General features: G+C 42.8%; 1 protein-coding gene across 10 annotated transcripts in view; it reads left to right on the top strand.

Annotated features, from left to right (window-relative positions):
- ADGRB1 (adhesion G protein-coupled receptor B1) overlaps positions 1-10,522 on the top strand; it is a 281,838-nt gene extending 271,316 nt beyond the window's left edge. For 7 of the 10 annotated variants that reach the window (XM_039357090.1, XM_039357092.1, XM_039357084.1 and 4 more), the window contains 4 exons: positions 1,308-1,343; positions 3,089-3,193; positions 4,480-4,533; positions 8,937-10,522. In XM_039357090.1, coding sequence (XP_039213024.1) covers positions 1,308-1,343; positions 3,089-3,193; positions 4,480-4,533; positions 8,937-9,134 — 393 coding nt within the window. In that variant the 3' untranslated portion in view covers positions 9,135-10,522. The remainder of the gene's footprint in view (positions 1-1,307; positions 1,344-3,088; positions 3,194-4,479; positions 4,534-8,936) is intronic. The other 3 variants (XM_039357091.1, XM_039357093.1, XM_039357086.1) reach the window with 1 other exon arrangement.
- The last annotated feature ends 3,917 nt before the right edge of the window (positions 10,523-14,439 follow it).

Raw genomic sequence — 14,439 nt, 5'->3', positions numbered from 1 at the left:
TTCTGGGGGGTGAACCATGGACCAGTCTTATTGGAAGAAATGCTTTGTATGGAAAGCCTGGATAGAAGTCAGTTGAGTCTCTCCAGTTTTGAGGGCCCTTTTGCTTCAGACATTTTGAGACTGGGGAATTTTGGGAGTTGAAGTCCACAAGTCTCAAACTTGCCAAAGTTGGACACCCTGCTTTAGGAGAGCAGAGTGGCCTAGATTGCATTCTCCCTTCCATCTCTCTCACAAGAGACGTTCTGTAGAGAAAGTGAACATGGAACATAGAATAATAGAGTCTTCTGGTCCAACCCCCTCCTCAAGCAGGAGACCCTATTCCATGTCGGACAAATGACTGTCCAGTCTCTTCTTAAAAACTTCCAATGTTGGAGCATTCACCCCTTCTGGAGGCAGGTTGTTCCACTGGTTAATTGTTCTCACTGTCAGGAAATTTCTCCGTAGTTCTAGGTTGCTTCTCTCCTTGATTAGTTTCCATCCGTTGTTTCTTGCCTTGCCTTTTGCTGCTTTGGACAATAGCTTGACTCCCCCATCTTCATCACTGGAGGTTTTTAAGAAAAGACTGGACAACCATTGGTCTCCAATTGTATAGGGCAGTGGTTCTCAACCTTTTTAATGCCGCGACCCCCAACTGGTCGTAAGTCAAGGACTACCCAACCAGTCGTAAGTCAAGGACTTTCCCTGCCTGAGAGCGCCACGCATGCTTGTCAGCCGAGGCGTAGCTGGCAAGCGGCAGAGACGGCGCAGGCCGACCACCGGCTGGGCCACCAGCTGGCCCAGCCCAAGGGAGGTAAGGCACCCGCCGGGCCCCACCTGCGCCAGCAGCCCTCCCTGCGCCTGCCGGCCTCCCCCCCTCCCACCCCTGGCCCTCTTTTACTTACATTTTTAGTAGTTGCTCAGCAGGGAGGGGTGGAAACTTCCAGACAGCTCGCCTTCGCTGCAGACAACTTGCAGCACCGTTTGCAGAATGGGACTTTTGGCGGGCTCAGCAGGGCAGAGACAGCCTGGACAATTCCTATTGGCCTTTGAAAGCCAATAGAATTAGACTCTATTCAAGAGAGTCTATTCTATTGGCTTTCAAAAGCCAATAGAATAAAAGGGAGTAGCACAGCTAAGGAAAAGGGGGAAAAAATGGCGGACTGCGTTGTTTGGCGACCCCCGTGAAATGGTCGTTCGACCCCAAATGGGGTCCCGACCCACAGGTTGAGAACCGCTGGTTTAGGGTCTCCTGCCTGAGCAGGAGGCTGGACTACTTCATCTCTTCTCAAGCCTTAATCATGGGTCTTCCTCTTTCTTTGATTTTGCAGAGGCGGAAATCGCGATATGCAGAACTAGATTTTGAGGTGAGTATTTGGGCTGCTTCCACGATTAAGGCTGGGTGATTTTTTTTCCCCTTGAAGATGTGGTTTCATCTCCAGGTCATACCCTGCCCTTTTAGGTGTTCTGTTTCTTTAGAATAAAATATGCAGGCAGTACGCAACTTACGAGCATTCGTTTAGTGACCGCTGAAAAATACAGCACTGAAAATAGGGACTTAGGATGAGTTTTCACACTTACGACCATTGCAGCAATCAACATTCAGGTAGTTGGCCAACTGCCTTGTGTTTAGGATGGTTGAAGGGTCCTGTGGTCATGTGATCATCACCGGTGACTGTCCCGGCCAGTTTCCAACCAGCAAAGTCAACGGGCAAAGGCCATTTCACTTAACGAGCCCGTGCTTCGCTTAACGACGGCAGCGATTTGCTGAAGAACAGCAGCAGGTGTAAAATGGAGCAAAACTCACTTAACCGCCGTTCTTGCTTAGCCTCAGAAATGTTGTGCTCGGTTGTGCTCAAAAGTCGGGGACTATATATATATATAGGAAGTTTTTCAGACAGACCGATCTGATTGATTACACCTTGACATTTTTAACTGCTATACTGCAGTTATACTTTTTACAATCTCTTTTGCCTTGCAGCCCCCCAACTAGGGGCGTTAAGCAGGCTCAAGTCGCAACTGCGAAACATTTACAAATCCAAATTTCTTTTTCTGACAAAGAGTTAAAGAATTAAATTGGGAGACTACGATGGCCATTTCGAGCTCATTTTGCTCTCTTCAGTTAGCCATACCCTTTATGGGATTCGAGCCTGGGCAGTTTACATACTTGGCAGTGATTTAACCACCAAAGGCTGGAGATGATACATAGATAGATAGAAAGAACAGACAGACAGACAGACAGACAGGCAGGCAGGCAGGCAGGCAGGCAGGCAGGCAGGCAGGCAGGTAGGTAGGTAGGTAGGTAGGTAGGTAGGTAGGTGAGTGGGTGGGTGGATGGATGGATAACAGATAGATGGATAGATAGATAGATAGATAGATAGATAGATAGATAGATAGATAGATAGATAGGTAAGTAGGTAGGTGAGTGGGTGGATGGGTGGGTGGATGGATGGATAACATAGATAGATAGATAGATAGATAGATAGATAGATAGATAGATAGATAGATAGATAGATAGATAGATAGATAGATAGATAGATAGATGGGTGGGTGGGTGGGTGGGTGGGTGGGTGGGTGGGTGGGTGGGTGGGTGGGTGGATGGATAACAGATAGATAGATAGATAGATAGATAGATAGATAGATAGATAGATAGATAACAGCTAGATAGATAGATAGATAGATAGATAGATAGATAGATAGATAGGTGGGTGGGTGGATGGATAATAGATAGATAGATAGATAGATAGATAGATAGATAGATAGATAGATAGATAGACAGACAGATAGACAGATAATGGAGGGAGGGGGACAGACGGATGGATGGATGGATGATGGATGGATGGATGCAGGGAGGGAAGGAGGGATGGACAGACAGACAGACAGATAGATAGATAGGGCAGACAGGCAGGCGGACAAGATAGATAGATAGAGAGAGAGAGAGACAGACAGACAGACAGAGAAGGAAGGTTGGCAAGCAGATAGACAGACAGATGGTTGGACAGACAGACTGATTGGTTATACACTAGACAGACAGGTCAGACAGACAGACAGACAGACAGTGTTCATTTGCTTCTCCCAAACCCTCAACTTATCTGGATGTTCCCTGTTGTAGAAAATCATGCACACAAGAAAACGTCACCAAGACATGTTCCAGGACCTGAACCGGAAGCTGCAAAATGCAGAGAAGGAAAAAGAATCTCCACCCATGGAGACTAAGGTGAGCCTTTCCAATCCTTGGAAGTTTCTGAGCTCTACCAGACCTGGGTGCAAATCGTTTTGTTTTGTTTTGTTTTAAAAAACCCTCTAAGATCTCAGAAATGAAACTGAGGAGGCAGTTTCTCTGCAGCTCCCAAGGTGAAGAAGCAATTGGCCAACAGTTTCAGAAGATCAAGATTCAATCTTGGTGTTGATGGTGCCACCGCTGAAAAAAAAGAAAAATCTATGGGAGAAATTTTCTATCGATGTCTCCCTGGAGATTTATCGCAAGTCTGGAAGCCCTGGAGGCTCCAGAAAGCAGGAGATAAAATTATGCAATAAAAATTAAGATCTTCCCTCTCCCCTAAATGTTAGAACCCCAATCATCCTTCTCAGAAATGTTCTTCTTTGAATAATCTTCTATTTGACCGATACTAATCTCTTGCTCCTGGGGAGGAAAGCTATGGCAAATCTAGACAGCATACTAAAAAGCAGAGACATCACCCTGCCAACAAAAGTGCGTATAGTCCAGGCCATGGTTTTCCCAGTTGCAATGTATGGCTGTGAAAGTGGGACCATAAGAAAGGCTGAGCGCCAAAGAATTGAGGCTTTTGAACTCTGGAGCTGGAGAAGACTCCTGCGAGTCCCCTGGACTGCAAGGTGATCAAACCGGTCAGTCCTAGAGGAGATCAACCCCGACTGCTCTTTAGAAGGCCAGATCCTGAAGTTGAACCTCAAGGACTTTGATCACCTAATGAGAAGGAAGGACTCACTGGAGAAGAGCCTGATGCTGGGAAAGATGGAGGGCAAGAGAAGAAGGGGACGACAGAGAATGAGGTGGCTGGATGGAGTCACTGAAGCAGTAGGCGTGAGCTTCAGTGGACTCCAGAAGAAGGTAGAGGACAGGAAGGCCTGGAGGATCATTGTCCATGGGGTCGCGATGGGTCGGACATGACTTCGCAACTGACAACAACAACAAAATCTCTTTAGAGGAACAGGCAGAGAAAGATGGTCACATCTAGCCAACATTGTTATCTTTGAATTTAATTATCTCCACCCAGGATATTCCTAATCCTGGTGCTGGATTGGTGGCTTAGATCCCTCCAGATTGTTGCCAAAGGCCGGAATTTGGGAACGTGGGTCATATTGGTTTGTTTAAGTACAACATGTTTAATATGGTTTTTTTTTCCCCGTTTCTTTGATTTCAATATGTTTCTTGGAAGGTCCACCTTCTTTTGGCACCCTTGTATGGTGGGTTTGAAAGAGGAAAGGGAAAAAAACCCACCCTATTTTCTCTTGTATGTTTAGGCCATGAAAAGATGGAGCATTTCCTCAAGCGGCAGTGATAAAACTAATGCCAGTGTAAGTCTTACTGCCTGCAATTCTCCTTCTAGGGCCTCATAGATACATCTCCTCTCCAACTTTCTTATGCTGCATGTTGCCAGCTACATCCGATCACCAGAAACCAGCATTCGGCCTTCCTAGTCACAAGCTAACATTCTTGGAATGTTTCCTGCCCTCTTTCTGTACCCCATAGCGGGGGAGACCCTAGGTGGTCATCCCTTCCACCTTGAGGGATCTTTGATTGCATTTCACCCCAATCATCCATAATGTCTTTCCTAGCCTTGCCCACCTCCAACATGGTAGACTTTCCGAACATCCCAAGTGGCATGCCGGTTGCTTTCATTGCGCCATTATACAGGTGGTCCTCGACAGCTCATTTGGTGACCGTTCAGAGTTACAACCCGTGACCTATGACCTTTTTTCACGCAGTTGCGGCAGCCTCCCCATGGTGACGTGATCAAAATTCGGACGCTTGGCAACGGGGTCATGTTTATGACGGTTGTGGTGTCCTGGGGTCCATGTGATCAACTTTTTTTGACCTTGATTCACTGAACCGCCGTGTTACCCGTTTAACGATGCAATGGTTCACTTAACGATGGTAGCAGGGAAGGTCATAAATGGGGCAACACTCCCTGAACAAATTGGCAACTCAAATTGTGGGCTCAGTTGGGGATTGTGTGTCCAGGACCTACCTGTGTTCTACTCTAAGAGAGATATAATTTTTATCAGAACTCAAGGCGAATCACATAAGAGTCCCCACGTCAAATTTCCTGTGAGACGCCAAAGTCAACCCGGGGCAAACCTGGGTGTACATATCCACAGGACCGATCCGATGTATTTCAACTTTTCCTAGTTCCATCACCCACTTCAAATACAAAAGAACTGAAATAATCTCATAAACAACCCCAGAAAAACACAGTACATGCACAGGAATAGAATAGGGGGTACCTGGCTTAATAGCCATTACTGTGAGGGAGATCTGTTGTAAAGGAGAAAGATCTAGTGGACAATCAACTACATATGAATGAACAAGGCGCCGTAGCCACCAAAAAAGTCAACACAGTCCTACGCTGTATTAACAGAGGGATAGAATCGAGATCATATGGAGTGTTAGTACAACTATATCAGGCCTTGGTAAGGACACACTTGGAACAGGGCATCCAATTTTGGTCTTCACGATATAAAAAAAGATGCTGAGACTCTAGAAAGAGTACAGAGAAGAGCAACAAAGATGATCAGGGGACTGGAGGCTAAAACATATAAGGAACAGTTGCTGGAATTGGGGATGTCTAGTTTAATGAAGAGAAGGACAAGGGGGGACATGATAGCAGTCTTCCAATATCTCAGGGGATGCCCCAAAGAAGAGGGAGTCAAGCTCTTCTCTAAAGCGCCTGAAGGCAGGACAAGAAGCAACGGATGGAAACTCATCAAGGAGAGAAGCAACCTAGAACTAAGGAGAAATTTCCTACCATAACAGTAAGAACAATTCACCAGTGGAACAGCTTGCCTCCAGAAGTTGTAGATGCTTCATCTCTGGAGGTTTTCAGGAAAAGACTAGACACCCATTTGTCTGGAATGGTAGAGGGTCTCCTGCTTGAGCAGGGGGTTGGACTAGAAGACCTCCAAGGTCCCTTCCAATTCTGTTATTTTGTAAGGTGGGAAACTAAAGCTCAACCTGGTACTACCTTGGCTGGGTCTGCTTCTCTCAATAAGAGGAAGCACAAAGCCAGAGAGATTTCATTTTCTCCTTTTACATCAGGGGTCTTCAAACGTGGCCCTTTTATGACTTGTATACTTCAACTCCCAGAATTCCTCAGCCAGGCACACTGACTGAGGAATTCTGGGAGTTGAAGTCCACAAGTCATAAAAGGGCCAAGTTTGAAGACCCCTGTCTTAAATCTAACAAACAAAATGGAGGCTGGCTGAGGAATTATAATAATAATAATAGTAGTAAAGTTGGAAGGGACCTTGGAGGTCATCTAGTCCAACCCCCTGCTCGGGCAGGAAACCCTACACCATTTCGGACAAATGGCTGTCCAGTCTCTTCTTAAAAACTTCCAGTGTTGGAGCATTTACTGCTTCTGGAGGCAAGCTGTTCCACTGATTAATTGTTCCAACTGTCAGGAAGTTTCTCCTTAGTTCTAGGTTGCTTCTCTCCTTGATTAGTTTCCACCCATTGCTTCTTGTCCTGCCTTCAGGTGCTTTGGAGAATAGCTTAATTCCCTCTTCTTTATGGCAGCCCCTGAGATATTGGAACACTGCTATCATGTCCCCCCTTGTCCTTCTCTTCGTTAAACTAGACATACCCAATTCTAGCAACCGTGCCTTATATGTTTTAGCCTCCAGTCCCCTAATCATCTTTGTTGCTCTTCTCTGTACTCTTTCTAGAATCTCAACATCTTTTTTACATTGTGGTGACCAAAACTGGATGCAGTATTCCAAGTGTGGCCTTACCAAGGTATTGAAGAGTGGTATTAATACTTCACGTGATCTGGGAGTTGAAGTCCACAAGTCACAAAAGGGCCAAGTTTGAAGACCCCTGTCTTAAATCTAAGAAACAAAATGGAGGCTGGCTGAGGAATTCTGGGAGTTGAAGTCCACAAGTCATAAAAGGGCCAAGTCTGGAGACCCCTGTTTTACATCATTGTAGCTATTCTAATCCTCTCTTGGATCGGCAGGTTTTTTTTACCCTTGCAATTAAAATGTTGCTCTTTTATATCAGGTCATTCTGGGAAAAACATCCACAATTTCCTTTTATTTTTCCACAGAGGAACATCTCGTAGTACGATTCCTCATAAAAGGGCAGCAAGGGGCAGCCTTAAGACCTTCCAGTTCAGTTTTGCAATTGACCTAAATCCCAGATCCCAACCAGCTGCCCAGGGTCACTTTATAGGGGACATGGGCAGCATAAAAATAAAATAAAATAAAATAAAAATAAAGTAAAATTAAATAATAAAATTAAATAAAATATATAAAAAATAAATAAAATAGAATAAAATAAATGAAACAAAATAAATAAAAATAAAATAAAATAATAATAAATGAAATGAAATGAAAAATAAAAAATAAATAAAATAATAAATAAAATAAAATAAATAAGAAAAATAAAAGAAAACAAAATAAAATAAATAAAAAATAAAAGAAAACAAAATAAAAAATAAAATAAATAAAAACAAAAGAAATAAAACAAAATATACAAGATAAGACAAAATGAAACAAATAATAATAATAAAATAAAACTAAATAAAACTAAATAAAAATAAAATAAAATAATAAAATAAAATAAAATAAAAATAATAAAATAAAATAAATATAAAATAAAATAAAATAATAAAATAAAATAAAATAATAAAATAAATACAAAATAATATAAAATGAAATAAATAAAATAAAATAAATAAAATAAAATAAATAAAACAATAAAATAAAATAAATATAATATAATAAAATAAAATAATAAAATAAAATAGAATAGAATAGAATAGAATAGAATAGAATAGAATAGAATAGAATAAAGTAAAATAAAATAAAATAAAATAAAATAAAATAAAATATAGACCATGCAGTCCTGGGCTCCATTAACAGAGGGATAGTATCAAGATCATGTAAAATGCCAGTACTGCTTTATACTCCAGTGATAAGACCACACTTGGAATCCTGCATCCCGTTTTGGTTACCACGATACGAAAACAATGCTGAGATCTTAGAAAGAGTGCAGAGAAGAGAAGCAAAGACAATCAGGGGACTGGAAGCTGAAGCAGATGATGAAATGGTTGCAAGAACTGGGCACCTCTAGTCTAATGAAGAAAAGGACGAGGGATGACATGATAGCTTCCTTCCAATACTTGTGGGGCTGACTTAGAGAAGAGGGGGGCAACCTATTCTCCAAAGCCCTGGAGGGCAGGACAAGAAGCAATGGATAGAAACTTATCCAGGAAAATCCCAAAGGTGCTTTTCAATAGTCAACTGGACCTTTCTTGGTTTTTCCCTTGAAACCTTTTCCCTTCTTATCCAAGAAGCTTCTTCAGTTCTTCAGCTTCTTTTGAAAGAAAAAAAAAACCCAAGAAAGTCCAATTGCTTTTGAAAAGAATCTTTGGGGCAGCAATGGCCAGGGTGATTGAGATCCTCCATAGACATTGATCAAGGAGAGAGCCAACCTAGAAATTTCCTGGCAGTGAGAACAATTAACCAGCGAAACAGCTTGCCTCCAGAAGTTGTGGGTGCGTTTCATCGCTGGAGGTTTTGCAAAATAGCCTAGACAACCCTTTGTCTGGAATGGTGTAAGATCTCCCGTTTGAGCAGGGGGTTGGACTAGAAGACCTCCAAGGTCCCTTCTGACTCTTTTTAATCTGTATTCTGTATCCCTGTTTGGTTCTGGCATCTCACTTCCTTTTTCCTTCTATGCTCTGATTCCTTTCTAGCAAGAGAAGCAGCCGACACCAAACAAGAGACCTTGGGAAACGCTCCGGAAGGTCCACTCGCCCCCAGCTTGGGTCAAAAAGGAGATGGAGACTGAGATTCAGTCTCCCTTAGAACTCAAAACTGTGGAATGGGAGAAGTCAGGCACAACAATTCCCCTGGTGGGACAGGACATTATTGACCTCCAGACAGAGGTCTGAGAAGGAGAGAAGAAAAGAATAAGAAGAAGGAAAAAAAAAAGACTCTTTGGGTGTCTTTCCTCACCCTACTGGAAAACAAAACAAGAACAAAACATAAACAGGTTAGAAACTTTTTTAAAAAAGAAAGAAAGAAAGAAAAAGAGAGAGAGAGAGAGAGAGAGAGAAAGAAAGAAAGAAAGAAAAAGAAAGAAAGAAAGAAAGAAAGAAAGAAAGAAAGAAAGAAAGAAAGAAAGAAAGAAAGAAAAGGAAAGAAAGAAAGAGAACCCGTGGTGTGGAATTAAAAGGCAGAGAACTGAGCCAGCTGGAGTCTCGCTGAAATCTAACTGCAGGAAAATACAGGATTATCTTGGTTACATCCTCCATAGACCAAGATGGAGGAATTACCATTCCTTTTTAGAGCACAGTAGTAGTAGTAAGTGAACGAAACCTGACTTTTCCCAAGTAACAAAGTAGAAAGAAAGGTTGGCCAAAGGGAAGGGTGGAAATTGGGGAGGGCAAAAGAAGAAGAATTAAACTTTTTCCAAATGTCCTTAGAGGAAAACAAAGGACGAGTGGAGGGTCTTCGATGTGGATAGGCATGTGGTGATAACAAATGTCAGGAATGACGAAAAAAAAAAGAAGTGACGAGCAGAAAGAACAACGTTAACAGGATACCAAGCAACAAAGAGATCACTATTGGATACTAATCTACTAGCACTTTGTCTCCTGAATCCATGAGGAATGAAAAAGAGAAGAACACTCATCATCTTTTCATGCCTCCTCGTCACCAGTGGGAAAGCCTCAGAATCTCACACAAGACATCTGCCCATTGGACCTCTCCATCAACCCTCCCTTGACCTCATTGGGAGAATATCTGTGGAGAAGGAGAACCAAGGGAGACGGACAAACTGTCCGGGCTGGAAGATTTCAAATCCCTTTCTTCTATTCCAATTTTATTTTTTGGGGCGACCTCTTCAGCATCGGTAAGCGGAGTGTGACATTTGGACAACGAACAACTCCTCTTAAGTTAAAAATCCATTCAACTGGAGAACCACCACAAAACCTGCTTTACTGGGTAAAAAGGGAGGGTGTTTTTTAAAAATAAAAAATAAATAAAAGGAAATCAATGAACACAAAAAAAAAAGAATGTAGGTCATCCTATCGACTCGTTAGTCAGTCATCCAGAAACTCGTGGGGGGCTTTTATTCCAATGGTTCCTGCGAATTCAGGGTTGTTGTTGTTTTTTGTTTGGTTTGGTTTTTCCCTCCTATTTTTCATTTCGAAAGACACAAAAAAAACCCCTCCCCATCTTTTGACCCATCCACTCTTCAAAGCAGAAAGTCCTCAGCGAACTAACCTGGAGACATTGAATAGAACATTTGCCTTAGACTTTGAGACAAACTGAGACAACACACACACACACACACACACACACACACACACACACACACACACAGTGAGTAAAGTTCACTTGGGGAAAAAAATCTCTATTTTTTTTCTTCGTTTTTTTTTCCTTTTCTTCAATAAAAAGAGAACTTGAAATCCACCAACTTTCTTTGCTTTTTTTCTGAGCGCTTTTTTTTCTTTCCTGATTTTGTTTTCAAAGAAAATGTGAGGATGCAGCTGACTTTCAAATCTTTGTAATCCCTCGGGTTGAGATTGTGTAGGACGTTGCTAATCCTTTCTCCTTCTGTCTTTGTATTCCTGGGTAAATAATCTGATTCTGCAGACGCTGAAATCTAAAATGGCTTGCTTCCCTCTTGCACCGTGTTTAGGATGCGCTGAGAATTCAGCAAAACTCAGAATTTTATCCTGCCCAAAACAGTGGGCAATTGTTCTTAAGAAGGACAGCATAAATTTAAGAGTGGTTCCAGAGATGTTCAAGTTTTCCATGAAAAAAAAAGAACCATATTAACCATTACATGCTAAGCAATATTTAAGCAAAGGAAAAAAGAAATCATAATCAGGTTTTTTATAAAAAAAAAAATAGAAAGTATCTGCAATTTTTAAAGAAAATATCAGCCTATTTTTCTCCAGACAGAGGAAAAACGGACAAATTGTACTTCCGTTTTATATCACTTTCTGACCATTTTGTGCCCTCTTCATCGTGTTTAATTGCTCTCTCTTTCCCCCCTCCCCATAATGAAAAGGTGTGATGTATTTTTATTCCCTTTTTTCATGTTTGTGTTTCGGTTAGTCGACAATCGCATCCTTCCACAGAGATGACAAACACTAGAAGAGGGGGTCTTCAAACCTGGCCCTTTTATGACTTGTGGACTTCAACTCCCAGAATTCCTCAGCCAGGCACACCTGCCTGGCTGAGGAATTCTGGGAGTTGAGGTCCACAAGTCATAAAAGGGCCAAGTTTGAAGACCCCTGGGATAGAGGTTGGGCTAGATCAGGGGTCCTCAAGCTTGGCCCTTTTATGACTTGTGGACCTGTGGACACTGGCTGAGGAATTCTGGGAGTTGAAATCCACAAGTCATAAAAGGGCCAAGTTTGAAGACCCCTGCAGTAGAGTAAGCATGTGTTGAAAATGTTAAAGATAAGTCTTGTGGGTTGAGACCCAACTCCTTCCATCACATCACCATTTGGAAAAAAAAAAAAGAGATTATGTTTTCTTCATAACAGGAATGGATTCACTTGTTCCTTCTGTTGCAGAGAGTGGAGCATGGTGGAAAAATGGTGGGCTGTGGGTGTGTGGAGCCTATAAGTTGCTATTGGATGAAAAAATAAATTCTGGGGGTCACCAACCATCAGGACAAGGTGGACCTCCAGCCGAAGAGTAATGAAGGAGATAGATGAAAGTGGGAAATATCTTTTGTTATGCAACTTGTCTATGGAGATTGTCAGTCATCCAGGTCATGGTTGTCCCAAAGGTGCTTTTTCAGGAGGCAACTGAACTTTCTTGTTTTTCTTTGAAGAAGTTTTGCTTCACATCCAAGAAGCTTCTTCAGCTCTGACTGGATGGTGGGGAATTGAAGGATTTAGACTCCTTGCAGACAGCTGGTCATTTGCATCCTTATAGACAGTTGTTGGGGCCACTTGGAGGTTTACCTCAGGGTCACCTGAGTGGTGCAAATGGGCGTGGAACCTTCTTGGCTGCAGGATGTTTTCTGCCCTGGATCCCTTCACTGTTAAAGACAGGCGCAGGCTGTTGGGGATGAGTCCGTGTTGTCTGCATTTCAAACTGAAGCGTAGATGGTTCCTGTTGTCTGTAATGTTTTCTGGAAATGCACCTGTCTTCAACAGTGAAGGGACCCAGGCGTGGTAAGATTCAAACATGTGAACACCGGTTCTCTGTGTGGATGCCACTTCCGGAAGTCCATTCTGGGCCCAGGCAACAAAAAATTATCTACCAGTTCTGCCGAAGTGGTGCAAACCGGCTGAATCCCACCACTGGACCCAGGGCAGAAAACATCCTGCAGCCATGAAGGCTCCACACCCATTTGCACCACTCAGGTGACCCTGAGGACACAGATAAAACCTCCAAGTGACCTCAACAACCCTCTAAAAGAAGGCAAATGACCAGCTGTCTGCAAGGAGTATAAATCCTTCCATTCGCCCACTATCCGGTCAGAGCTGAAGAAGCTTCTTGGATGGGAAGTGAAAAGTCTTCAAAGAAAAACAAGAACGTCCAGGTGCCTCCTGAAAAAGCACCTTTGGGACACGTGACGCAACTTCCATCCTATTACACAATATTTTCAAGTTATCTTCAGAACTTGCAAATTCCGTTTTGAAAGAATGATACAGGTTACCCTCAACTTACAACAGTTTTGTTCGGTGATCGTTCAGAATGACCATGTTGTGGTTCCGGCTAATGAAACATTCCAAAGAACTTCCAGGCATTTATTTTCCTAAAAGTCTTTTATTGTTACAAAATGTCGGCACAGGCACAACGGAGGGATGCTAGGATCTAAGTTCTCTCTGAGCAGTTAAATTGTCAGCATGTTCCCTCCCTAAATTTGCCGTCATATCTCATATTATCCATTTAGTGTGAAGGTCAAATGTTTTCTTCCTCTTTCTTTCCCGGGCTGTACCCCCAACCCCCCTTCTGCTCTGTATTAACCCCAGAATTACCAGACACTTCTGCATATTGTCAAAAGCAAGAATATACAACATTTGCAGCGTTGACAGACCACGGCGCTGAAAAAAGTGACTTGCAACCAGTTTCCCCACTTATGACTGATCACGTGATCAAAATCAACTGACTCATATTTATGATGGTCACAGTGTCCATGGGTTACGTGATCACCATTGGTAACCTTCCCAGCTGGCTTCCAACATGGGGAAGCCATATTTGTTTAACAACCACAAAATTCATTGAAAAATTGCAGTGATTCACCTAACGACTGTGGTAAAAAGGTCGTCCAATGGGACAAAACTCACAATTGTCTCGCTTGGAAAAGGAAATTTGGGGCTCAGCAGTGACCATCATTCGAGAATAACCTGTATTGATCGGGGAAGGTATTTTACCTCAGGGGATCACTGATGTTAAAACTGATTTGCAAATTCTAAAAATGGAAACTGTGGAGCGTTTTAAGGTCTATTTCAGAGAAATAAAGTATCAGAAGGTTTTTTTATGGAAGTTTGATGTGAATTTAATAATAGAGATAGTCCTAGGTTGCATTAACAGAAGGACAGAATCAAGATCACGTGAAGTGTTAATACCACTTTACAAGGCCTTGATAAGGCCACACTTTGGTCACCACCATGTAAAAAAGATGTTGAGACTCTACAGAGAGTGCAGAGAAGAGCAACAAAGATGATCAGGGGACTGGAGGCTAAAACATACAAGGAATGGTTGCTAGAATTGGGTATGTCTAGTTTAATGAATAGAAGGACGAGGGGGGATATGATAGCAGTCTTCCAATATCTCAGGGGCTGCCCCAAAGAAGAGGGAGTCAAGCTATTTTACAAAGCGCCTGAAGGCAGGGCAAGAAGCAACAGATGGAAACTAATCAAGGAGAGAAGCAACCTGGAACTAAGGAGAAACTTCCTGACAATCAGAACAATTAACCTGTGGAACAACCTGCCTCCAGAAGCAGTAAATGCTCCAACACTGGAAGTTTTTAAGAAGAGACTGGACAGCCATTTGTCCGAAATGGTGTAGAGCAGTGCTTCTCAATCTTTTTAGACCTTTAGACCAGTGACCCCGGTCATGAGCAGGTGGCGCGCATGTGCGGCGCCGCCTCCTGCGTGGCACACATGCGCGGTGCCACCCCCTGCGTGGCACACATGCGCGGTGCCATCCCCCTGCGTGGCACACATGCACGGCGCCCTCCCCTGTGTGGCGCGCATGCACGGCGCCACCCCATGTGCCGCC

The sequence above is a fragment of the Crotalus tigris genome, unplaced genomic scaffold, assembly GCF_016545835.1.
Source record: "Crotalus tigris isolate CLP2741 ecotype Arizona unplaced genomic scaffold, ASM1654583v1 scf7180000018864.669028, whole genome shotgun sequence".
NCBI lineage: Eukaryota > Metazoa > Chordata > Lepidosauria > Squamata > Viperidae > Crotalus > Crotalus tigris.
This window is presented reverse-complemented; position numbering and strand designations above follow the sequence as displayed.